Raw genomic sequence first — 27,259 nt, 5'->3', positions numbered from 1 at the left:
ATATAAACCCGTATAAGAAATGTTAAGTGCCTGGAAATTTTCTAGAGGAAAATTAAGGTATTTAAGAATACCTTCTTTTCTACACTTGCAGTGATTTAAAAAAGATTTATAGCTCAAAAGGGCGTTATTCCAGAACGGCTATTTGTTCCGAAACGGCATTTTGCGTCGGTTCACTACAAACGTCGTATCACTTTTCAAATTGCTGCCATCAAATATTATCACCTTGAAAGAAATTAAATAGTGAAGAATCTGCAGGAATGAATGTATGTTTCTCGCACTGTGAAAAAACAACGATGCCTAGAGGCATCAAATTTTGAATAACGTATGTATGTAATATTTTGCCAATGCAAGCAGGGGCAACATACTATACGGAATAAAATATTTTTATCCTCATCCCGCGAAATTGTCTAACGGAAATCCTAAAGATATGCTGTTTTTAAACCTTATTAGCACAAAGGAGAGTTAGCCTAGATTATCTCGAAACAAGTACGTATATGTAAATTAAAAAAAAAAAAAAAAAAAAAAAAAAAAAAAAAACCGCTAATTTAAAATCTGTAAGCTTTCAGATTTTTTTTTTCAGTTGTTGCTCAAATATTTTTATCAAATTATATTGAGAAAAGGAGCTTCAAATCTCAAGGATTTTAATTATATGCTTTTTTTCCTCTGAATTTATTTTATAATCTTTTAATAAGTATAGGTATACTTTAAAAAAACCAATATTCCTAAATTTGTTTTCATTAAGCGCAGATTTCAAATTTTTTTCAATTTGAAACGTAATGCAAATATCATCTTAATATATGTAAGTTTATGAAAATACAAACCAAAATAAGTAATTATACAAACTAAATTAATAAATACTGTTTAAATACCGGTCTTCATGATGGATCTAAAATCCTGCGCGGCTCAGAGGGAGAAAATAATTACTATTCAGTATTAAGTTTTAAAATGATATAAAAGAAAAATGACTTAATTGTTTTGACGATAGTGATCTATCAAGATTATTAGAGCTTCACAAAACTATTCTGGTCGAACTCAACCAGGTATGCATACGAAAAATGTCACGCAGGTTAATTTTCAGTGCCAGATTAAAGTTTCTCATTTTTCAGAGCTAATTTTCAGTGTCTGTTTCCATTAATGAAATGTTATAAACTGTATAATAAATAATAATGTAAGGGCGCGAAGTCGATAGCGATGAATACGAGCGATTGGGAAAACTTTTGTTCAGCCAAAGTCTTCATTCTTTGTTTAGATGATTCTAGCATCATGACAGCACGCGTTGTCATGGTGAATAACAACGTTTCTTATCTCAACTGTTAATGCTCATTTTCTTTCCATTTCTGTCAATCAATCCAGTTGTTCACACTAATAACAATTTTGGCAGTTTTGGCGAGGGTTAAAGTCATACAATACTAGTCAAATCCCAGTAAATGCTTTAAACCTTTAATACATGTAGTTGCTATTTGGCAACATACTCATATTTAGTCATCTAAATCAAACCAAAGCACAAATTTTAGCTTACTGCGTAGTGTAGCCAATTGGATACATACTGTTTACGTATATAGTTACGTATATACGAGGGCCATCCAGGAAGTAGATTACTTTTCCGTCTGTGTCCGCTAGGGGCGGGACTAGCGCGGCCATCTTGGGGTCAGAGCGTTGCGCAGCTCAGTCTGCATCTAGCCGTGCTAGTGAGAGGTTCGTGCTGTGCTCCGTTCAGATACTGTGACGGTTTGAAATGTCTGCGTTAATTGAAAATCCCGCGAGCTGCGAGGTGCGCTCAGTAATAAGGTTTCTGATGGCAAAAAACTGTAAACCGATAGAAATCTATCGGCAGCTTCATGAAGTGTATGGGGACAACATTATCACTGAAGGTGGAGTGCGTCAGTGGGTCATAAGATTTCAAAATGGCCGAACCAATATTCACGACGAAGATCGAAGTGGGAGACCCAGCATAGTGACCGCCGAACTTCTCGAAAAAGTCGATGCTAAAGTCCGTGAAAATCGAAATTTCACAATAACGGAACTTTCTTTGAGTTTTCCACAAATTTCGCGAAGTTTGTTGCACGAAATCATCAGCGAAAAGCTTGGTTACCACAAGTTTTGTGCAAGATGGAAGGCAAGAAGAGGTAACGAAGTGGTTGAAGGCGCAGGCGGCCGAATTTTTCGACGAAGGAATTTCCAAGCTCGTACATCGCTACGATAAATGCCTTAATTTGTATGGTGACTATGTAGAAAAGTAGTATTTGAGTGTGGCTTTCATCTGTATATAATAAAATTTGTTTCCTATACTTTGTTTATTTTTTTATTCCAAAACGTAATCTACTTTCTGGATAGCCCTCGTAATTACATATAAGTTACGTATATAATTACATATAAGTTACGTACATAGTTACGTATAAGCTATGTATGTAGTTACGTATAAGTTTCAAGGTGGTGGCACCGTTAACGAAGTAACGGTCATTATTTTGAGTTGATGTGTAAGATGTGGACATCATTTGTGTTGACGAATTTTTGATTTTGTCTTTGTTGTTATTTTGATGCATTCAAAGTTTTAAAATTTTTTAAACAAGTTTATAAGGTATGTATTATTACATAAAATTTTATTACACATTTGCCTATCATATGTTTTGTAAAAGTTAATAATATTTTTTCAAAAATTTGAATAAAAACTTTTTTTTTTCTATTTTATTTGATATCAGTTCTAATGTGTATTTGACTTGAAAATAAAAATAAAAATTCACGCATTTAAGACAAACTTTTTTGCAGATAAAAGTCTTGTTTGGCTGAATTTTAGTCCGTTCCATCAGAACAGTTGACGGCATTCTACGCCTCAGACTTTTGTAACGTATAAATTTTCTATCACGTGTGACCACACAGAAATAATAGCCCTCAATTTGGTAACTATTTTTGTTTTGTTGATGAAAACAAATTATTTTAATAAAAAATAATGAACAATAATCTTCTTTTAAATTTGATATTAAACGTGCCAAATTAATTTATAATAAAATTTTATTTGGATATAATTCTTTTATAAATAAATAGTCTCAAAACTTAATATTTTATTTGGTTCCAACTTTTTTGTCCTACAAAAACTTAGGAATTGCTATGACTTGGATTTAACTGAATCTTTTAAAACCCAAAATACATGACATTAGTAAATCGAAAAATATGGTTAAACTCTTTCTGCAAAAGCTGTTAAAATATTGTATACATCATACACTCATATTTTCAAACTGAGTAAAACAGTTAAATATTTTAATATACATATTTTTTTCTATTATTATTCTTATAATTAAGTTTTTGAAAAACTGCAATCGCTTGCATCACTTTTCTACATATACTACTTATTTTACATATACATCATCAAAAGAAATGGGTTTGGTTATTTGAAAATGGTAAAGCCCTCGAGGGCTATCTGCTTAAAGGAAAGCATGCCTTCCTGGTGGACTTTTTAAAAGAAGCTCGTTAAGATCTTCGAGTATGTGACTGTTGCAAGAATTGGGATTACTTATTTATTTTAAAATAGATTACTTCCAAATTTTTACAGTTGACTACATAATACAGCTATTTTCTGAAATAGTAATCAGAAAGTTTTTGTTGCCACAAACATTTTTATAATTTAATCCGCTTTGTGACAAAATGTTTCGTCATGTTTCCACCTTGCGCGCACAGTTTAAAACATTCTGTTGCATAATTTAATTTCATATTTAATATATAGCTTTTATAACATTTGGAAACTACTGTGAACTAAAAATTCTAAGAATTTCATGTTAAATTTTTATTTTACTTGGAATTTATTAAATATATTTTATTAAATAAAATCTGTAATGTTTTCGCGCATAAAGCTTTTGAATATTAAAATATTCATCAGATTTTTGGTTCAGTTGGAAGATACTGCTCATATAAAGAATTCCCTCAAATTTTAAGTATGTACCATTAACCATTTTTAAAATATCATGCGCGCAAGGTGGAAACATGACGAAATATTTTGTCACAAAGCGGGTTAAATTATAAAAATATTTGTGGCTACACAATCTTTCTGGTTACTAGTTTCCAAAGCAGCTATATTATGTAGTCAGCTGTAAAAAGTTGGAGGTAATCGCTTTTAAAATAAAAAAAAAATATCCCAATTCTTGCAACAATCACATATTCGAAGATCATAAGGGGTTTAAGGTGTATGAGCCCTCTTAAATATATATACGATTCTTCTACGCAAACATTTGGTTTCTGATATTCCACTGCTTTTCTTAATGCAGAATGTTATTATTAAAAACAGAAAAAATATGTATTTTATGCAGTAAAAACCTTCGTAAGTAATAAAATCAACATTTTGTGAACGAAATTTAAACTTATCATAATACAAAGAATAAAATATCGAGAGGGGCGAAAATCAGCCAATATGCAAACACCATCCGTCGAAGCTGTTTTAAAGCATCTGGAAGAAGTACTTATCACAAGGGTAGTCCTTACACACTCATAATACACATTTTGTAATACACATTAAAAATAAGTCTTCATTCAGACATCGCATTTTAAGAATGGGAATAGACTAGTGGGAATAGACTTATTACGGACTTTTAAAGTTTTACATTAAAAAGTAAACAATGATACGAGAAAACAAACAAGAACAACAATAACAAACAATCTGAAAAGTTTCAGATTTTAAATTACGTCCAAAGGGGCGCTTTTTTAAAGTTTTGTGTGTTACCTTTATTTATTAAATATCATATTCTACGAACTCAAACTATAAAATTCAGCTCAACAGCAATATTGCAAATTAAGTTTAAAATGAGCATATCTTTAGAATTTCCGATACAGAGTCCCGCGCGCTGGAGATAAAAATGCTTTTTTTCTTACAGTGTTGCCATTGCTCGCTTTGAAATCGATTAGATTTTTAATCAAAAATTCGTTGAAGTGTTACAAAATCTGAAATCGGTAATAAAACAAATTTCAAATTCATATTAGGGCTTCCACATGCCCATATTCTATGGAACATTACATTGTTCAAATTGTGATGGCTCTAGGTACCGTTGTTTTATCAAAATGCGAGAAAGATACATGCATGCAGATTCTTCATTAATTAATTTCTTTAAATATAAGGCAAGGCGATAATATATGGTGGCAACCATTTGAAAAGCGATACAGGTTTTTAAAGTTTTCGACGCGAAATATCAAAACGAAATTAATAGTCCTTCAGGGCAAACTTCCCCTTTGGATTAATAAATTAAATATTTATATTTGACTAAAAATTTATTAGTTGTTACATTCCTTAAATTAACACAATTTAATTTTCTATAGCTTGTAGGCACGACAATTTGTTTTAAGCCTGCCACTACATTTTTTACAAAGTTTTAGCTAACTCTCACTAGATTCAATTTAAAAAATAATTAAAACTAATTATTACTAAAACATCCAATTTCTTTCTTGGGAACTTCTAAGAACTTCAACTTAGCTGTTCACGGCTGTAATAAAAAAAATAAAGTAGTACACAATACCTGTTTGGACAGGGTACGAGTAAACAGTGTCTGTAAATGCAGTAGGAGTCGTGAATGCCCTTATCTTGACCCTGTAGGTTGAGGCTGGCTTGAGAGGACCGTTGCAGTAGCCCTTTACACCATTGCAGTTTTCCGCACCAATAGTGAAGTCTTCTACGAAGGAATGGTTGAACGGATAGTACGGCTCGTGGACCTGAAATGAGACCCGGCAAATGCAATATAGTAAGAATTGCCATAACGGCCTTTGAAACAGCTGCTGATAAAATGTGAAGAGGCACTGATAAAATACATCTAGAGAATTGTTATCTCCTTCTTTGTTTTTTTTTCCCCCCTTCTCTTTTGATTTTTTCTTAAAGCTCTGTGGTTTACCATAACACGTTTCTAAGAAACAGTTTTGTTTCGATTTTCGTAGACGATAAAGACTTTCATATTTGAGAGTAAATGCGGACATAAAATTAAGCCAATTTGTAATAATGCGTGCTGCGGAATATAAAGCATTTTAAGATTAAAATTAAGGATTAGTATAAAATTATATAAAAGAGGCCGATATGAGTAAGTACTATTTTTGTTAATTAAAACTCACGAGGGAGTTTCTTCTCAATAACGGTTAGTTTTACGGTCTACGGCTTTTCTGTCGTTTATAGATATATACTATAAATAAAGGGTGTTTATAATTTAGGAACCCTATTTCAAAGCTGCCTACAAGCGAAACCAGTGATCAGAAAATTATAAAATTTTGTGGTAGACTTAATGAAGGGATGAGAATGTCTTTCAGAGAAAAAAAAATAAATACAAATAGCATCACGAGAGGACGTTTTACTTTGAAAACCTGTGTAAATCTTTGTTGATGTCATGCAGCAGCGGTTAAAAAACATGGAAACATTGGCGAAGACTTTCCATGTTGCTTTCAATGTGCTTGTTGCTCACAATGACAATAAGTTTACGAGATCTTGCTTTGTTAACAAAATTGTTTTGCCAAAACAGCCGGCACTTTCGTAATGCGTGGTCCGCCCGATCCAAATTTTTCGGCTTTGAGAACATTTCAACATCTGGTAAGTCGCTTTAATCCAAGAAGTTTACCTGATTTTAAAACCAGCATTTCACATCTCTGCTGAATATTCCCTACCACACACTTCTGTCAACTGTGGAACATGCCGTCTTGCGATTTCAAACAGTAGCTGAAAATGATGGCCATCATACGGAACATGTTTTTTGTAACAAAATTTGTAAAACTGTAAAACTATTGTAAAGTTGTAGCTAAATATATAATTTATTAATATAATGCCTTCTGGTGACGCTATTTGTAACTATTTTGTTTTCTGTGAAAGACATGCTCATCTCTTCATTAAGTGATGATTTATTTATCCCAAAGTGGTAATATATATAATGCCAAATTACAGGCTTGGGAGAATTATTGGGAGAGTTTAAAACTGAAATCTCCCTTTAATACTTACTACGCTATAGTTAAAGGCAAGGGATATAAAGCACTTAAACTCAGTAAAATTAAAAGGACAGATGGTAGTTGGGACAAACACAGTTGAAGTTACTCTACGCTATATCATTTGTATTCACTTCCCTCAGGACAACATTGACGATGATATGGAAGAAGACAGAGAGATAAGAAATCGTTCTATGATAACTCCAGACACAGATGATGATCTTCCAATAACTAACCAAGAAATAAACAATATCATAAAATCTACAAAAAGAGGAAAAGCGCCGGGGGACGACGAACTTTCCACAGATATTGTAGAGGAAATCTTTATTGCTAATCCAAATCTAATGACTCAAATTATGAAAAGATGTTTAGAAATTGGTTATTTTCCAGAAGAATGGAAGATTGGTAATTTAGTCCTTTTTCAGAAAGAAGGGAAAGGTGTTACAAATCCCAAAGCCTAAAGACCTATTTGTCTTTTATCGGCTTGGGGAAAAATATTAGATAAGATTATTGCACGACGACTAACTCATTTTTTAATTGCAAAGAAAATACTCAATAGCCAACAATATGGTTTAGAAGCGGGTCGTAATGAATCTGTGTTTTATTAGATGGTAAATGCCTTGAATGTTGTTTAAAGAGAATCTTTATTTTTTCTGAAATTTCTTTAATTGTAGAACTAATTTCTGCATCAGAATTCAAATTAAATTCTGAACAAGAAAGATCTGTTATCTCCTGCCTTAATGTAAGCCATTGAGAGTTTTCAGTTCTCGTTTTGAGTTTTTGAGAAGAAGGCCTCATATCCATGTGAATTTCAAAATTAATATCTTTATGGTCACTTAACGTGTCTCTCGGATCAACTTCCCAGTTTTCTATTTTTAAACTTTGTAGCCCTTTAAGGAGAGTTAAGTCAATCAATGAATTTCCCAGAGGACCTACAAATGTCGGGGGGGAGAGCTATTTTTTTCATTAATAACTGCGAGATTAGTTGTTGCTAGAAAGTCTCCTATTCTTGTTTCACGACGGTTTGTGGGTACTGGACCCCACATACTATGTTTTGAATTAAAGTCGCCGCAGATAACTATTGGAAGATCGCCTGCATCATTTATTATTATTTCCTCTAATGTAATTAATATTGGATCAATTTCTGTGCTCGGTGAGGTTCTTGTATATAAGCTATTTTTAAATTTGAAATATTATCAATGTCAACTTTTAATTGTGCACTTGCACTTCGTGAGTGTTGTAAATTTAACTGTGTGTTAACTATATCCATAATTAATCTTTTTAATTAACAGATCCATTTCTCTTTGCTTACTTGCACAATTTTTACTTACACTACTATAATTGATATCCAAATTCAAATGATAATGCGTATTAGCATGCTTGCAGTTGACACATTTTTCTGCGGAGAATTGCGTTATTTGTTAAGGTGTCCTCTTTTACCACATTTGAAACATCTTGTGCAGGAGACAACAAGAAGGGGCGAGATTCAAGTTGCAAATAAGAAAAAATGAAGATATCTTACTACATATTGTAATGTTTCATATTCAAGTTTCAAACAAGTAGAAATGAAGATATCTTATCAGATATTGTAATTTTTATATTACTATGGATTCTTGTTGTTGTTGTCTATGACTACTTGTCTGAGTCAGCCCAAGCCAACGAAATTCCTCTCGACAAGGAGCGCTAGATTGCGCCTGGCGTTGGCACCTAACAGGTGATAGTGCGCTTTGGCTCAGTTCCGCTCCAAATTTTGATGGAGAGCACCTCGGGGGGGGATGGTTCCGAGGGTATTCCATCCCTTTTACCCATGGAGGTAGGAAATTCTTACCTCGATGCTCTTACCTTCTAGGATTCGGCAATCAGCGATGCTAACCACTACACCGGTTGGACGGCTACTATGTATTTTTACTGTGGTGTAGGTTTAAAGAAATAATATTGTGACAGTTAACTTTTGAGGAAAATGTACGAGGAAGTACGGTATATGTGTACGGTTCATACGTGTTTACTTATTAGTGATGTGTCACAAAGTTTAATTTCTTAAACTGAGATCAAGGACCTACAGTCAGTTCATGAGTTCAAAATTTCATAGAGCAAGCTTTGCATAACTTACTTATTTTAATTCAAATCCACAATATCGCGAATGCCATCACAAACAAATATATTTTGAAAAGGTTGTTTTAAAAATTACAGAGCATTTATACTGTAGATGTCCCTCACTTGAAATTCTAAGTTAATGTTGGAAGTGAGGAACCTAGGAACTGATAAGCGAATAATCGCTAGAGTTCGAAGACAGGAAACAACAAGAGAGAAGGGTAAATAACCCTTTATTATTTCTATAAGATTTCACAAAACTCCGCCTGGGAGTGAACAAATAAAGTCCGCACTTTGGACTTGAACTTAAAAGACTAAGAATTAAACTAAAACTAAGATTAACCAACTAAGTATAGCCAAAGCTATCAAGGTACAATGAGAGTTGGCCCCTTAACCTATTTTACTACGAAGCTTAGCAAGGGCCTGAGTACGGCCGAGCGTATAACAGCTTTGAGAGAGAGAGAGAGCGGCCAAAAAAGGCAGACGCGCGTAGTTCAGAAACTCTGTTTCTCTCTCTGTCTCGGTAAGTAACTTCGTAGTTTAAATACCGCTCCTTCTCATTAAATATTCAGCAAATTCCAAAACTACGTTCTGGCCGGAAGTAGCAAGTTGAAGTTAAGAATTTGACAGGAAAGGAACTTTAACTTAAAATTTAACTGTTAATAAAATTAACATAATCCTTACAATACAAAATTCTAACACATTCAGACTCACATATGAAGCTGAAATTTCTGAAAGTGAACTTTTACATTTACTTGCATTTATGCAGAAATTTTTACTTCTATCTCAGATGATGATTTTACTTTTGCTTGTCAGCTTCTGTGTGTATACCCTGCACCAAAAGAAAAAAAAAAGTTCTGCATATCCCGCTCTTCTGGGCTGACTGATGAACTTTAATTTGCGTTTTTCACGTTTCGATAGCACGACTTAGGATATATATTAGATTTATATACAGCGTTGCTCTAACATAGATATTTTGACACAGAATCAGACTTTTCTGAAATGACCATATTTCGATTCTACTCTAAACTTAACAAGAAATTTAAATATTTATCTTGGCGCACTTTTTTAAAATTGTTCCAAGAATAATACACTTGGCGAAGTTCTTAATTTATAGTAACCTATTTTCTTTTTTTATTGTACACAAGCGGAAAAACGTACATTGTTCTTTCTTTCAAATAATTTTAACAAAGCGCGTAAACTACATTTGGCGTTAATATGGCTTATAACTAATATTCCAAATTTCAAAACGCGCCAATATATTAATTCATGTAGATCTTTAGATATTTTAAATGAAAAACTCTAATTTTTTGTAGGTATGCCTGGAAATATATCTACATTAAGGTGATGATAAAAATCGGATAGGTTGCAATTCAGAAATTTTCCCGAAAAACGTATAAAAAATTACCAAAAAATACAAATTTTAAAATGAAATCAGAAAACAGCTGCGAATTTTAGTTGGATTGAACCTAAATTTCAAACTGTAAAAGAAGAAGTCAAGTAAGTTTAATAAAAAAGAGGTATTAATAAATATATATCACATCAAATTCAATTAACACTGAAGCTAAAATTATAAAAGCTTATATTTAAAACTACTCCTGGGAGTTTTATAAAACTTGACACTTTTGCATAATTTGAGTAGTAGAATCGAAACACGGTAAAAAAATCGGTATGTCATTTTAAAAAAAGTCTGATTTTGTGTCAGAATACCTATGTTAGAACAATGTTATAAATAAATCTAATATATATCCTAAGTCGCGCTTTCGAGACATGAAAAACGCAATTCTAAATTTTGTCAATCGGCGCAGAAGAGCGGGAGATATAGAACTGTCCGATTTGGGGGGGGGGACAAGGTGTACCTTAATGGTTAAGAATGACGTCATAAAAATACCGCGTTTTCGGTAGAAAATGTAGAAGAAGAAAATCAGGTGTCGAACTAACATAAGGCTTTCCTCCCACTTTTTGATAGCATTATCTTCCAGTGCTGATAGATTGCGAAAACACACTTTCGGTCGAGATGATAATATTTGTTTGCTGATGAAGGTAAGTCAGTTAAAAAAAATCTGTTGCTCATGCCAATAATCTTTGTTCATAAAGTACACAGTCTAAAATTAATATATACCTTTTTATAACACACTTTTCAATAAAAAGCTTCTGCTTAAAAAGTAAATTTATTGCGCTGACAGTCTCCCTTAGATGACCATTTTTGAAAGTGATCGGTGTTTTCACGAATATAATTAAATGATGTATGTGTAATCGAATGAAATTATTAAAAGGAATAAAAGATAAAATATTAAAATTAGTAAAAACTCTTTGTTAGTACGTAAAAATTATGGAAATCTATAATATGGAAATCTCATTACGGAATATTTTTCTTTAGGAAATCCAGAATTGCATACATGCAATTTACGATGCTATTTCATCGTGAAAAAAATGTACATTTCTTTACTAAATTTAAAGTAAATCATAAGAATATTGATTTCGTGACAATATTACAAAGTAAGCTCTTGTAATTATATTGCCAGAAGGAATCGCAGTTTAGATTTAATTGAGTGACAGTTAGTAGAAAAAGAAACATAGAAGCATACAGCGTATTTGTTTTGAATAGGATTTAACATCCGGTTATTTTTCATTGTAATGAAAAACATATTTAAATGTCCCCAAAAAGACATTTTTGATTTAACTTAGATTGTTATTTAATACGTATTACAGATAAAAACAGCAAATGAAATAGATAAGAAATAATTTAGTGGTGAAGAATAAATCTGACAAAGAAGGGTCAATCTCATAACACCCGATGTCCTGCAGTTCCTTAAAGTTCTATTGCTCAATCCTTTCTTGGGGAGATGTTACCAGTCCTAGGCCAAACCTTCTAGATCAACGAACGCCAACCGGTGGTCCACAAACCACCAGTGGCCCTTGATAATTTTTGCTGGTCCGCAGAAAAATTGGGATATTATTTATATTTTTATGAAGATTCAGTTTAAAAAATGACGAGTAACAAAACCTATTATGGAATATGGATTATACTTTTTCTTAAATTTTAGCAACTACTTTTAACGAAATTCCTTCTGAATTTAGAGAGTTTCTAGCTACTTTTGCAGGTGTAGTTAGGGACATTTGAATTTGAGAATTGGCATCCATGGATATGCTGCTGTTATCAACAATAGCGCGAACTGGAACTCTCTTTCCTTTTGAATTACAAACATATGTTATTTTAGCTGTCGTTAATACAGTTTTTCTCCGTGTCAATAGGCATCTTGATGGATTTTTATGAGAACCATCTGCATTCTTGTTTATAATTGCATCACTAAAAGTTTCCGTTTTTGTTTTGTCTAACTATTGATCGATGGCGACATTGCTGAGTAAGCGATGATTATTATGTTTACGATAATTAAAATTGGCGCCATAACACTTCCAGTTTATTGATATTGCTTTGCGTTTGCCGGTTTGTTCATGCTTTTTGTGAAGTTCATTTTCAGTTACATGGAAATGGGAAGCTTTCTGTACAAGAAGGTAAGATTTTTGTACTTTTTATGCAGTTTTTCAGTGTGAACGAAATATGTGTAGTTTGTTGATTATTATTGTATAAACGTATTTAACTTTTTTTTTTAATTCATATGAGTGCTCCGCCAAATATAAAATTATATATGTAGTGGTCCGTGAAGTTCTAAGGTTTGACGACAGCTGTTCTAAAACGAAACGGTGTTCGGTTCAGCTGTTCGAAACGGTGTTCAGCCCACAGAGCTTCGTTAGTATGGACAACACAGAGGCACGCTTTCATAGCGTTGCCTCGTCATAAGCATTCTGTTACCTTTACGTAGATTGATCAGTCAGTGTTCGGGAAACTAGAAAATTTTAGGAAAGTGTCCCGGAAAATAGATATCGTGTTTTATGAAGATCTACCTTTCTAAAGCAACCTTCATAAAGGTACGGAGTTTTACCCCAAGGTTCAGGTATAGAGATTAATATTGCTATTCTATTTAAGAAGACAAGCGAAAATTTCATTTGCATAGACATGCCCCGGAAGGCACCCCAAGAGGTTCCGGTGCTTTATGACATCTGCTTTTTTAAATAAAAAAAAAATGAAAGATCTCAATAAAGGTGCCGGTCGCACCATTGTGAAGGTGTCTGAATTGAACCCTGGATGACATACTTTAAAGGACCAGCACCACTAGGTCAGGTGCAACATTCTTAGCACATGCAGTTTAGAAGAATAATTGCTAGTATCGGTTTTTATGCTTTAAGTATTAAAATTTCGTGAAATTCTCAAATTACTACGAGTATTTATGTGTAACGTAAAACGATAACATTAGGAAAAACAAACAGTTCCACTTCTACCATTTTTTTCTCATAAATTATTCACACACTAAAGTGAGAAGATTATCTCTTTACTCCTTTAAGTGAATTAATTTGTGCAGTTTCATAATAAAAACGCATAAACGTGGTAAACAAATGAAGTAGTTGATCGTAATTAATTAGCGCAAATTAGCTGTAAATTATTGCTGACTTCAGTTTCGTTGGAGCACAGTCGAATTTTATCGACTGAATGTTGTGTTGCTAAACGTCAAAGAAAACTACAGTCAGCGATAAAGTTGTGTTTATTTGTGCTAATTATTAGGATAAACTTTTTCATTTGTTTACCATTAAACCGGAGAAAAAAATTCTTCAAGTGCGTAAAGATGGTTCTCATTAATAAGATACTTATTCGTTTTAAAACATTTATTTAAAAAAAAAACATTTGTTAGTTTTAAAGAACGTGCTGCCATTACATTTCGTTAGTTTGTTAACCTTCGTTTAGTAGTCATCTGGTTGATGCATCAAAAATGTAACGTACCTGATAAGGAGGCCATAATGGGTATTGCTGAACATCTCCCCACGTGGGTAAGCGAAGGGCACTAGAGTCTTTGGTATCATCCTCAGCAACTATCAGACTATATGCAATGATTTTCCCGTTCACATTTGAAAAGAAGTTGTTACTGAATTCGACTCTAATCGAACTGGAAGTTCGACTCATCAGCTTCGGAAAGACACTTGGCTCCGGTGGAGGTGGAGCTAAAATGAAAAATTTATCGTTATAAAAGTAATTTTTCATCAAATTATTGTAGATTGATTTTAGTGCAATTATATGTGAAACTTTTGTGTATTTCTGTATAATGTAACATGAAAATCCTGAGAGACGATGCGCTGCCCGAAAAACAAAAACACAGGGCAAGTCTATTCAGCACTGAGTAAATGGCTATCTCGCTAATTTGGCGCCAAACTGGCGACGGGGCTCTCTAAGTTTGGCGATGAATCGCCAAAAGTCACCAAACTTGGGGACCATTTGGCGACATCACTCCGTCCGTGCATCACTGTATTAGTTATTGTAACTCAATAAATGTTATTGGTACTCTATGTAGCTGTAACCGTAATTCGGCTTTCACATGCCTTTCAGTTATTTCGAGAAGCAGAAAGTACTAAAAATATCTCGGTGGCTGGGTAAAAACTTTAAGATCGGACAGAGCTTCAGTTTGTTAGTTGTACTTCTTAATTCAGCGTGAGTTCGGAGTTATTTCCGGATTAGCTTCGCTCTTTGCATTGCGTTGAGTTTAACGTTCTTAGTAGTTTGAAGTGTAATTACTGATTGTATTCTGCAATACTGTGAAGATTTGTACTACTATTTTTGTGAAAAGTTCCAGAATCCTGAAGTGTTTATTTTGATAAAATAAATTCTATCAACCCATCATTGGTCCTGTGTGCATTCAATCTATTAGGAACTCGTATGAACATAATAAGATTCATTAAAGTTTTTTTTTTTTTTTTTTTTTTTGGTAGGAAGGAAAGGAAATTGCTATTATGTTACTATAATTGTTTAATCTATTTTTAAAAAGAGCATTTTAGATCTAAACATTGTCTCTCATAACAAAACAAGGAAAACAAACAATATATGCATCTCGTAACTACATTTTTATATTAGTGTTTATAGACTATATTTTTAACAAATATTGCAGCCCAATTTATGCCATAGATATTCCACTAAATTAATGCAATAGTTTTTATAAAAATGTGTGCCGTAATTGACAACCATTTTATATTATTCAATATATTAAAAATTTTAGAACACGCATATAAATTAATCAAGCTTAATTTTACTTAAAAAAAGAATAAAAGATCCTAACCTTTTGGATTGCAAACTGTATTACATTTATAGAAGAAAACAACACAGTTCTTAATGAAACGTGACAAAATTTAATTTAGAAAAGTTGAGCAACGAATACATAAATACGAAAATATACATAAAAATATTTTTGAAACAAAAAAGTTTCGTATGAAACCTATTTATTTAATCTTTTTAATTTCTTTCTTTCTTTTTTTTCTTTTTTTTTTTTTTACTGGTTTACACAATTTCCCTATTTCTACATATTTAATTTCTTTTTGTGCATTTAACTTTACGATTACTCATATAAATTATTTAATAAGTTCTCAAGATACAGAGGACTCCAAAAATTTATATATAATGTAACAAGAATCGTAAGACTACGCAAAGTTATGTTGAAAGTAATCGTAATAAAGTACACAGTAAAAGTACTTACGCCATATTGGAGTAGATTCTTCAAAAACTGCTGTCCTTCCCGGTCCTACTTTCGTATGCGCTTGAATCTAAAATCAAGCAAATGAATGAATGTTACAAATATTTAAGCTCATTATTGGATTGAGAATAATTTTAATTTCTGAAAAATTTGACATTCGAAATGTTTTCAAACCAGTTAAATTACTGAGAAGCCAATTTTCCTTTTTTTTTTTTAAACCAAATTTGATAAAAAGCAAAATCGTTTTTACTCCAAAAGGACGCTAGTTTTAAAAATCACAATTTTTTTAAAAAAACAGAATAAGCTTAGAACTCCCGACACAGAGTTAAGTATTGCAATACATTACTTTTTCAGTCTTTTCTCAGTTTATGATAGATATACTAAGTTTTCTTAAAAAGCTAACTAACTTTTTTTTATTTATTTTAGCTTTATTTATTAAAGTTCACTTTTCTCTCACTTACGTCACGTAAAATTCAGTAACAAAATCAGAAAATCTTTTCGATCAACATATCTAATTAAAGTCCTAATTAAAGTCTCGTAATACATTTTTTTTTATTCGCTACATTGCTTATTTTTGCCACATTATTTCTTTAAAAATAATTTTTTATTTTTTACTTTTTATCACAGTTATCAATTATTAATAATTATTTTGCTTATCGTAATTATCAATTATTAATTGTATTTACTACAATTGCCTATTAATTATTAATTTTATTTATTTCAATTATCAGTTATTAATTATTAATTTCATTTAGTACAATTAGAAATTATTAATTATTGATTTTTATTACAGTTATGAATTATTAATTTTATTTCTAACAATTTGAAATTATTAATTAAATATTTTATGTATTACAACTATCAATTATTAATTTTATTTTTTACAATTATCTATTTTATTTATTACAATTATCAATTGTTAATTTTATTTATTACAATTATAAATTATTAATTTTATTTATTACGATTATCAAATATTATACTTTATTTTAAATTATTTTCTTACTTAAAAAAATATGATGTTGCCAGCGATAGCAATTGCTGACAGCATCCTTTCATTTGAAAAGTGGTTCGACACCAAATGTGAAACGGACGCAGAATTTAAGACTGAGGCTATTACAATTAATTGCTCCACAACGAGAGCTCATATTAGTAATGAATTTATTGCATTTAACATAATTCAAAGAATGCATTTTATGTTTGTAAACGTAATATACTCGTATTATTTCCCAGTCTCATATCTATTTTAAATATCAAATCTGAATAGCTCCGGCTTATATCATAATATATTTTTTCACGAAAATCTGTTTCAGAGTTCCAAGAAAAGTATAACTTCAGGTTTATCAATTTTGGTCAAAATCAAATATGTTCTTCCAGTTGTTATGAATATCTTAAATATTAAAATTGGAAAGTTTTGGATTATATTTTAATATAGCTTTTCATTAAAAACTGTTATAGGCTTCATGTAAAGTATCACTTCCGGTTGTTCAATTTTAGCCAAAGTCTAATCAACTCTACATGAATGTAGAAATCTTAAATGCGAAAAATTGAAATTTCATATAAGAGTTATCGTAAACAACAACAACAACAACAAAAAAAAAAAAAAAAAAACAAAAAAAAAAAAAAAAAGATTAACACAGATATGTAGACACAAAAACAGAGAGATTTCATGGAAAAAATAGCCAGCTTATTTACTGAAAACTCATTATCACTATTCTTGGACCTAAGTCAGTCATTACCTTCCTTACCAATATATAAGTTGGCGAGAGGTAATAAATATTTATTGAAATTCATATTTATGTTACAGTTATTAAAGTTACGCAAAATAATGATTATTTCCTAATATTTTAGACTGTTATTGAAAATTCGCGTGTCACTTAATAAAGGTAAATTTTGCAGTTCCACTCCAAATGGTGCTGCCATCTATCGAGCAAATGAAGAACTAAAACTACCGGAATTTAAAGGGCATGCTGCCAAAATACTACTAGCAGTACACCCAAAAGCTTTTTAACGTAACTACTTCCCATTTTTTTTTTTTTTTTAACTTCAAAAATTTTAATAAATTTTTACTTTCCTCAAATTGAAAAGGTGAAAAGATGAATTTATGCCTCCCGTCATACTGCAATATTCCATGTTCATAGAATTATTATTTTTATAGTGACTGAAGAAACATTTATGGCCATTTAGGCTCATTGATTCTTCTCATTCATTTAATGACTTTGCAAGCTTATTGCATTTTCATTGCTACTCATTTTCATTCATTCTTACCATTCATTTTCTTACCTTTACTTTCGCGGTTTAAATAACCGCTGTAAAGTACAATACATAATTTTTCATGTCATTTAGCATATTTTAAACTATTAAATATTCTTGAAATAACAAGTTTTAGATTTGTAAAAAATTCATCGAGACTTTACATAAAAAATATTTCTATGTAACAGATTTATGAAAATAGGCCATATACAATATGCATTATAATATGTACTACGTTAAGATAATAAAAATAGGCCATATACACAGTGCATTGTAATGTGTATTACGTTCAGATGAATTCAATGTGTTTTTTAAAACATCCATATATAAATTTATATGGCGATATGACTTAAATGCACGGTTAAGTGAGGAACATAAATAAAAGTAAAAAAGTTTTTGTAATATAAAAAAAAGTAATTCTTTAAACTATGACGTTCGATTTCGAAAATATACTAAAAAATTTTCAAGTTTCTTCAAAAGAAAATTTTTAAAAAAGATCTTACACATTTATCGCTTACTTTTCAGCGCAGTTTTTTGTTCAATATATAAAAATGAACTACACTTGATAAAAATATGCAGCTGTATATTAGCATAAAGGCTAACGCATCTTACAAGTTACATTACACAATTTACCGAAATCATTTTATTTTCTGCAAACGCAGTACAATATACTTTATCTGCATTATTATTTTACGAACCAGAAATCAAGATCGCAAGAGCTCGCGTAGGGAGGCAGATTATTAGAATCGAGATTTTGTTCCTAAATATCGCTCGCGGAAATTTAATAAAAGATGCCTTTTTATATTGTTTGTTGCATGTAAAGTATTGTTGCGAAAAACCCAGCTGCGGTAAGATAGCTTTTCTGGCAACCCTAAACCGCAAAGCGCGGTTTAGGGTTGCCAGAAAGTGGCAAAGAAAAGCAGGATTGCGAGACTTGGCACGAAACCACTCATTTGGCTACAAAATTGGCGATATGCCACAGACGGAGCTGGAACATTCTAGAACGAATTCTTATTGGCGTTCCCGAGAATTTTCTCAAAGGCAGGTCAATAGCTGTAAATACCCCTGCCTGTACGCGGAATATCTGGAGACTATCGAGTAGTATGTTGAGTTTAGTAGTAGTGTCTTGAGTTCAGAGATTAGCTCGAGAGCGATCGATCGAGTCGGGAGCTGTACTTAAGCGCCTTGCCGTGAAGCTGTCTTCACCATTATGGCCTGAAGGCAGTGTTGATGATTGTTTCAGGATGTTTATAATAGTTTTTCGACGACTGTAAAAGTGTCTTTGGAATTTTCCTTTGTACTACTGAAGTGTATTTTAATTTTTCATCAAGTGTTGTCATGAACCACTCCAAATCCACGAATCCGTAGAATTCATCAGTAATAATACCAGTGTTTTTGCTTTAATGCAATACTGTATTCTGTAATCTACTTGTGACATATGCAAATGAAAACATTAAGCAAAAATTTAGTGATGCAATTTTTGTCTTCTACTCTTCCCCTTTGAAAAATCAGAAAACGTTATGAAAAATTAATTTCAGTGATTAGAAAGCGTACAGCATGTCCGTTATACAAGAACAGATAGTAAATGGCATGAAGGAACAGACGGAAATCTCACAGCAACGGGCAGCAAAATAGTGAAAAGTACTGAAAAGTGAACTCGTATCTTTTGCAGCATTTCTGCTTTGAAATGGCTGAATTTTAGTTTTTGTTTCTCTCTTCCATTATTTTCCATAGAGAATATTAGCTTATAAACCTTTTCTGGAATTTATATGTTCATACAAATCATTACATGAACACTTCTAAATTCACTTGCATGTTCAAAAGTTCTTTTGCAGTTGATCTCTGTAATCGACCACTTTCTGGAGACCCAATATCACTCTTAAATTGAACTAAAAATCCTTTCTCTTGCTTAGCGGCGAAAAAGATAAACTAGATAGACAATCACTTTGATTTAAAAATTTTGGGTATTTTTCAATCTCAGAAACAGCCGTGGACACAAACGCAAAACCTGGACGTCTAGCAACGCTAATTGTTTTATAGGAATACATTTAATATATAACAAAAATTGTAAAACTTGACGTTTCAACCGGAAAAGAGTTATTATTTTAATAAAGTGCTATTATTAGTAAATAATTTCTTGTTTCGGTTTATAGCCTCTTTTCAAGAAAAGAAACGAAAAGAAAAAAAAAAAAAAAAAAAAAGTGCTATTTAGCACACATTATCTTACCTCAAAAACGTAATCCATACCAGGTTGTAAGCTATAGATAACACCTTTAGTCTCTGTGGGTTCAAAATACTCATGCCTTCGTTTTGTTGTGCCCTGAAAACACAGTTATAACAGCATTCACTTCCAATGTAATGAACCAATTTAATTATTTCTAGAAAATAAATTTGCATTGTGTAATTTTGATTAGTACTATATTCTGTGGATAGATCATAATTCTGCGAAGAGCTTACAATTTAGGTTTTGATTTGGCTCCATTAAACAAAGAGTTTTTAAAATCTTTTTAATTAAAAATTAGTTTTTATTTCGTTTATATTAAATTTATACAAGAGAATTTGATTTATTAACCAGATAGTCTTTTAATTTACTATCATATTCGCGAATATGATTAATTGTTGGAAGAGTTAAAATTATAAATAATGAGCTGTAATAATAATAATAATTCACTCTTAACTATTAGGTGAGATTATTAATTATCCGAATATTATCTTGCTTGGAATGTGTCTAGCTAATCAATCTCAGTTGCAATATTTACTGCGCAAAGCTGCTAAGTACAATATGAGACTTTTCAGTAAAGTGTTATTCATTGGCTACTTTAGAATTATCCTAATATCATATTTAATATTTAATCGCTGTACGGATTATCGAGGAATATTATCTTATTATTACGTTTAACCAGTATTTTAGCTTAACTGAATGATTATTTTAGCTATAACAAATAATAAATACTCTTATTTTTCCTTATTTAAAAAAGATAATTTAATATACCATTATAGTAGATAAAATCCTATGTTCTGAAATTCCTGTGGTTAACGATAAATAATACACGTGAATTTTTCCTGTGGTTAACGATAAATAATACACGTGAATTTTAAGATAAATTAATATTATTAAAGTTATGTATAAAATTAATAAGCTTATCAATTACAACTCATCACTCAAAAGGAAATTAAACTCTTTACTCAAAAGTTCCATTAAAAAAATTAAAATAAAATCAGAGCATTTATGGTAACCTAAAAGCCTCAGATAGTGGAAAATCATCTGAGCAGCATGACTTTAATTAAAACTTTGAACAAAATATTAAAACTATAAAATGTTAAAAAAATGAAACTCTAAAATCACTCTATAAGTATATTGTTGTTGTACATATGTAATCCTTGCTCTACCTTTAACACTGAAGTCATTGTTGAACAATATCAAAAGTATTATTGACAAAAATTATCATAAAAATTTAAAAAAAAAAAAAAAAAAAAAAAAAAAAAAAAAAACTGAAATGTTTCAGATTTTAAATTACGTCCAAAGGGGCGTTTTTTAACATTTTTTGTGTTACCTTTCTTTATTAAATATCATGTTCCTCGCACTTAAACCATAAGATCCAGTGCAATAGCAATATCGCAAAATAGTTTTAAAACGAGCATATCTTTAGAATTTCCGATACAGAGACTCACGTGCTGGAGATAAAAATGTTTTTTCTGCACAACGTTGCCATTGCTCGCTTTGAAATCCTTGAGTTTGTTAATCAAAAATTCGTCAAAGTTTTAAAAAATAGGAAATCGACCATAAAACAAATTTCAAATTTCAAATTTGGTCTTCCACATGCTCATATTCGTTGGAGGATTACGTTATTCAAAATTCGATGACTCTATGTACCGTTGTTTTATCACAATACGAGAAATATACATACATTTATGCAGATTTTTCATTATTTAATTTCTTCAAATATAATGCAGGACTCTAACATTTTGTGGCAACAGTTTGAAAAGTGAACCGACATTTATGAGTCCGACGCAAAATGCCAAAACGAAACTAATAGTCCTTCGGGATTCAAATCCCTTTAGACTAAAAAAAAAGGGGGGGGGGCAGTAATTTTTTAGTTTTTTTTTTCCTTTGAGGTGTGTAGTATTTAAATTCTATTTGTTTCCAAGCAATTTAATAAAACGTAATTTTGACAAAGTAATTTTTAAATATAATGATTAGGTTACCTTTGTGTAATATGTGACTTTAAAACCTCTAAGAACTCCGTTTTGTTCGTTGCTTGGTAAAGACCACTGTAGAGTAATTTCACTCGGTTTAACGTCTACGGCACGGAAAAAATGGACTCGTCCTGGTACTGAAATTCAAAAATATGCAAATTATGTATTGCATAAACATTATGACAAAAATGCAAAGACCCACAGAAAATAATTGGAATCCATACAGATGACAAAATTAACATGCTTAATGTTTAACTCATTTTGTAGCTAACTTTCATAAATTTAAAAACCGCTTCGTACTTTTTATTACATTTATTATACATCAATTTATTGTACATCTACAAACTTAAAATGACGAATATATATACGAATATACGTACAACACAATTTTTACCATTAAAATCCAATTTCTCAGTATTGACATACTCAGTAGTTAGTTCTTGTAAGAAAAGGAGGAAAGTCCTGAATTTGCTAGCAGCCCGAAAAGAAAAACAGCTAAAAAAATAAACCCAAACGAATTTTGATTAAAAAATGTTAGAAAATGAATTTTCCTCATGCTTTGGAAAACCTGAAGATTGCAGATAAAATCAAAAATAATATACGCTGAAAATTTCAACAGTAGAAGTAGAATGAACTCTTAATCCTCTTAAATCCGAATATTTAAAGGTTCCTGAGCTTCCAGAAAAAAATAATAAAAATAAGGAAAAAGAAAGAAAATTAAAATGAGCAAAATTTCGAATCCCCGTTTAATGAAAATCAAATTTAAGATAGCACATTTTAAAAATACACTTATATTTGTTAGGCATGTACAGATAAAATATAGTTAGGCATGCACACAAATTTTAGTAAATGAAGGGTAAAATGAAAAAATTAAAATTAAATTATAAGTTTATTTTCTAAACTTAATTTAACAAAAGATATCAAAGTATTAGTTCAGATTTCAAATGTGATCAAATTCAAAGGCTCTGGTTGAATAAGTCATTTGTTAGACACCTGAAGTCATGCTATGACATTTCATTTTAAGTTGACGAACAAGATAGAAATAATGCTAGAACAGCTAGAAAGGGACGAGATAACCAGAATTTCATCATTAGTCGTATAACCCCGCTACACTAGTTGTACAGTCCCCCCCCCACACAATTTTTAAAAAGAACACTCCGGAGACCAGTCCGATAAAATTTTCTACAATACCAATACATCGCTTCCGGTACCGAAATTTCGTTCATGTTAGTCGAGTGTCTATCTTAAGGGTGTTGAGGGGTATTTACTTTATAACAATTTTGTTACTGAATAACAATCAAAAACATTCTTCAAAAATGAAACCTACCAGATTCAAGCGTTTGGAAAGTTTTTGAAAGAGGTCTGCTACGACGAATAGTATCAGTATCATAACCACTCAGAACAGACACAAGGAACGTATAATTATGGTGAGGTTTAAGGTTCCTGAAAGTGTTAGTTTCGCTGAAGCTGATATTCTTTACCAGATGGCCCATCGGGTCCTGGTACTCTATTTCGTAACCATCCATTTCTCCAGGAGGTCTGTCCCATTTCATGGAAATTTCAGTGTCGGTGATGTGAATAGCAACAATCTCCGTAATTGGCTCTGGATCTGAAAGATAAAGACAGCGTTTGAATACTGCTTACTATAGCAAGGACAACAATCTGATTATTTGGTCACTAATAATTTCCTGTCGCAGGAAATTATGAAAGAAGCAAAACTGATTGTAAAACTTTCACGATCATTAATGTGGTTGTTAAATAATTATTACCGCTTAGAATGCATTTTTTAAATTCAGTTTCTACACAAATGATTCCATTAAATAAATATGTACATTTATTATCATCAGTTGAAACAAAAAACTGAACTGGTAGTTTATACTCGAAGGCATGTTGTAAATCACAGTAAAGGATTTTGATATATTTTAACACAGCAAGAGATAAATTGTTATAAGATTAAGCTTACTAAAACAGCAAGAGAATTTGAACAGTGTAATCAAATTAAAACAAAAGTTATATATTAAATTAAAGTATATTAAAATCTGATAAGGTTAATTAAAGTAATCAAAACAAAATATGAAAGCACTTCAACAAATTAAAACAAAACATAATAGAAATTAAAGTAAATTAAAACAGGGAGTTAATTAAAATAAGTTAAAACAAACACGTCGAACATTAATATGATCGATAATCAAAGTAAATGAAATAAATCATGTAGAAAATATGTTTAGATTAACCTCTTCGTCGTCCGTAACGCGTCTAGCACGTTCAAGTGAAACTTCCGCAGGGCGGCCGTAACGCGTCTCAAGCGTTCTTCTACATTCTAACTTTTAAACGTTTAAAACGCTTTTTAAATGTTTACTTGTTTGAGTTTTTATTTTTGTTTGTTCTAATACCTCCCAGAGGGCAGTACTAATCAGGCATTCTATTTCTAATTGAATTTGCCCCGGGTTTTATGAATATTCGCGTTATTTTACAAAAGATACACGACAGTAAGAGATGGCTTCAAAGTCTACTCAGCAGAAAAAGAGAAAAAATGAGGTTGTGAATTGGAAATATAAGAAGGATATACGTTTGATGAGTACAGTCCACAATAACTCGATGATTGATGTTGGAACACGGAAAAGAACTGTAAAAGAACCAATAATTGTAAAAGATTACAACAACAAAATGGGAGTAGTGGACCGCCTGGATCAGATGTTATCAAATTATCCTGCTGTTAGAAATAAGCAGAGATATTATTATTTTTCCATTATGCTTTATTTCCTTATAATTTTACTTAATATTCATTGACATTCATCCACTACGAAAGTCATATATGGAAAGTTATGATGTACAGAGAAAACAACATTACACGTTACGAAAAACAGACGACCCGCTGGGGGGAAATTTTCGCGGACAGGAGAGGACGGCGAAAGGGTTAAGTAATAGATAATCTTTAAACCTTTGCCAGCTATAGAATGGTTAATACTCCGAGTTAAAACTATTTATTCAAAGTAAGAATAAACTAAACTAAACCCATAAGAGGTGAAACGAAAAGCCGCGAACAAATCTGCAAACATCAAATCGATATCCATAATTAAATTTAATGAATTATTTTGAGAAAACCATTTCGGCATAAAACATTTACTAATATATGGGATACTTTCATTAAAAATTTGCTGCTTACACGGCCAGCCATTTAAAATACTTTTCACGAGTCCAACTAGTAATTAATAAGAATAGAGATGAAAAATTTCTTATATTACTTTTAAATTACTTAGCTTATTAATCAAAAATATTGTCAATAAAAGAAAAATTAAATTTGAGAAAAAAAATTAAATACCTTACGCTTTGAGACATGGCAACGCAATGGTGTGAAAGATGAAAATATTTTTTTCGGGTGGTGGTAATACATTTCTGTTAAATCCGAGGTTTCCGAAATACGTTACGTTTTGCTAAGTGGCAACATTTTTTTTTAATCACTGAGTTTTCTGATTAAACATAAAACACAAATTCTTACGCTTCGTCGAGTGCTTTTAAATATCGAATTTGTTAATTTAAATGCCATTACGTTTGTACAAAATATAACATAAATTAAAAACAAACTCAAAATTCAAAATTAAGACTTTAAGACGCATATATCTGGATAGAGAACTATGAATGTTGAAAATATGCGGGGTCTAGGTGACAACGGTTTCCACAATTCAAAGAAAATAATACAGGTTGGCCGTAAAAAAAACTTCCCCGATATATGACACCCTAGTTGCCTATCTATTCAACCAACCGAAATGAAACTTAAGACATTGTTATTTGAAGGTATGAGGCTCAAGATTATGATGATTTAAAGCAAAAGAGCTTTCATGATTATGGTTAAAATGAAAATATTGTAAAGCTTTACAATATCAACACCAACTTTTTACTGTGCAAATTGATGAGTGCATTGAAATCATAAACGGCGTTCGACCGATACACGCATGATGAAAACTGGCGGCGTAAGACATTTGCCAAAAAATATTTTATAGGAGCAATGACAACACAGAGAGGGGAAAATATTTTTAATAGAATTGTAAGTTTTCAACGTGCCCATCTTCGCAAATGATAGCGCATTGCTTGGGGAACATTGTTATCAACAATGTCGAAAGTAACATCGCAGAAGGAATCTGCATAACTTCAATTCTGACCAATCTTGTGGGTTTGATGTGTACACGCTAGATTTCAGATAATCTCAGAACCAGATATCCATCGGAGTGAGGTCGAAATCGCTTTGGCCACGAAACAGAAGATTTACGGGAGACGATTCTATCTTCCAAATGCAGTTTGAGCACTTTCCGAACTCATGTGGCGACGTGTGGAGGAGCACCATCTTGCATCCATACAATCTCATTAAACACATTTCGCTGCAGCAGTTCCGGAATTATGTAAATCTGCAATATTGTTGTATGCCGAGCACTTGTGATGCAACACGTTTTAATTCCTGTGGAAGTGACCCATTCGAAGGAGTACGGACTGAGAATGAATGTTCTTGCGATGCCGCACCACACAGTCACTTCAGCTTCGTATAAAGGAGCTGGTGCCATATCATGAGGTTTTTCGTCAGTTCTTGAAAGTTACGTTCCCAGTTAAGGATAAGTGAGCCTCATCAGTCCATAATATCCGCAGCGGCCACCTGGTTATCTTCATAATGTCTGATGAGGACAATATTCACAAAGTCGGGCACCCGTTGCTTCAGGTTTAATCACCTGGAATCGATAAGGAAACATCCGCAGAACAGCAGAAGCTTGAGGATTGTGGTTTACGGTACATCCAAACAGAGGGCAACACTTCTTGCAGTACGCAAATGAACCTACAGTAATGCACTTCAGCAACACCTTGGCAGGAATACATGGTCGTGCGGATCGCCGTCTGTCACACGTGCATCCAGTTTTTTCAATTTTTTTTTTTTTTTTTTTTTTTTTTTTTTTTACCAAATCACTTACATTTTTTACGGACATGCGCTTCGTGTTACTTATGATTTCGCCGATCAATTCGCACTGCTTGCCTGCTCTCTTGAGTTGTCATTGATCCTTTACAATGCACTTGTTTACAAATGTTTTACGCTGTCGTCATACGAGTATCGCTCCAGAACCATTTATGATTTCTGAATAGGCTGATCAATTTGCACAGGAAAACTGGTGGTGCCTTTAAAAAATTTCTACATATTTTCATTGTAACCATAACCGTGAGAAATCTATTGT

The 27,259-nt window shown here is 31.8% G+C and overlaps 2 protein-coding genes across 6 annotated transcripts in view; one reads left to right on the top strand and one right to left on the bottom strand.

Annotated features, from left to right (window-relative positions):
* LOC118184641 (tyrosine-protein phosphatase 10D-like) overlaps positions 1-27,259 on the bottom strand; it is a 222,332-nt gene that overhangs the window by 39,785 nt on the left and 155,288 nt on the right. For all 3 annotated transcript variants that reach the window (XR_004757464.2, XR_004757465.2, XM_035354344.2), the window contains exons 14-19: positions 23,374-23,655; positions 22,056-22,183; positions 20,077-20,169; positions 15,600-15,666; positions 13,862-14,079; positions 5,496-5,688 (exon numbers count right to left, since the gene is read on the bottom strand). Coding sequence is in view for 1 of the 3 variants with exons in the window: in XM_035354344.2 (XP_035210235.1) it covers positions 5,496-5,688; positions 13,862-14,079; positions 15,600-15,666; positions 20,077-20,169; positions 22,056-22,183; positions 23,374-23,655 (981 nt within the window). In the remaining 2 variants the exon portion in view is untranslated. The remainder of the gene's footprint in view (positions 1-5,495; positions 5,689-13,861; positions 14,080-15,599; positions 15,667-20,076; positions 20,170-22,055; positions 22,184-23,373; positions 23,656-27,259) is intronic.
* The window catches only part of LOC118184643 (uncharacterized), a 343,022-nt gene continuing 321,654 nt past the window's right edge, over positions 5,892-27,259 (top strand). For 2 of the 3 annotated variants that reach the window (XM_085817647.1, XM_085817646.1), the window contains exon 1: positions 12,406-12,540. In XM_085817647.1, the coding sequence (XP_085673773.1) occupies positions 12,481-12,540 (60 nt within the window). In that variant the 5' untranslated portion in view covers positions 12,406-12,480. Of the gene's footprint in view, positions 6,048-12,405; positions 12,541-27,259 lie in introns of those variants that run through there. The other variant, XR_015041413.1, reaches the window with a different exon arrangement.

This window comes from Stegodyphus dumicola, chromosome 5, assembly GCF_044657685.1.
Source record: "Stegodyphus dumicola isolate Sdum_Otavi_A_Nest chromosome 5, ASM4465768v1".
NCBI lineage: Eukaryota > Metazoa > Arthropoda > Arachnida > Araneae > Eresidae > Stegodyphus > Stegodyphus dumicola.
The sequence above is the reverse complement of the archived record's forward strand: the minus strand, read 5'-3'. Positions and strand labels throughout refer to the sequence as shown.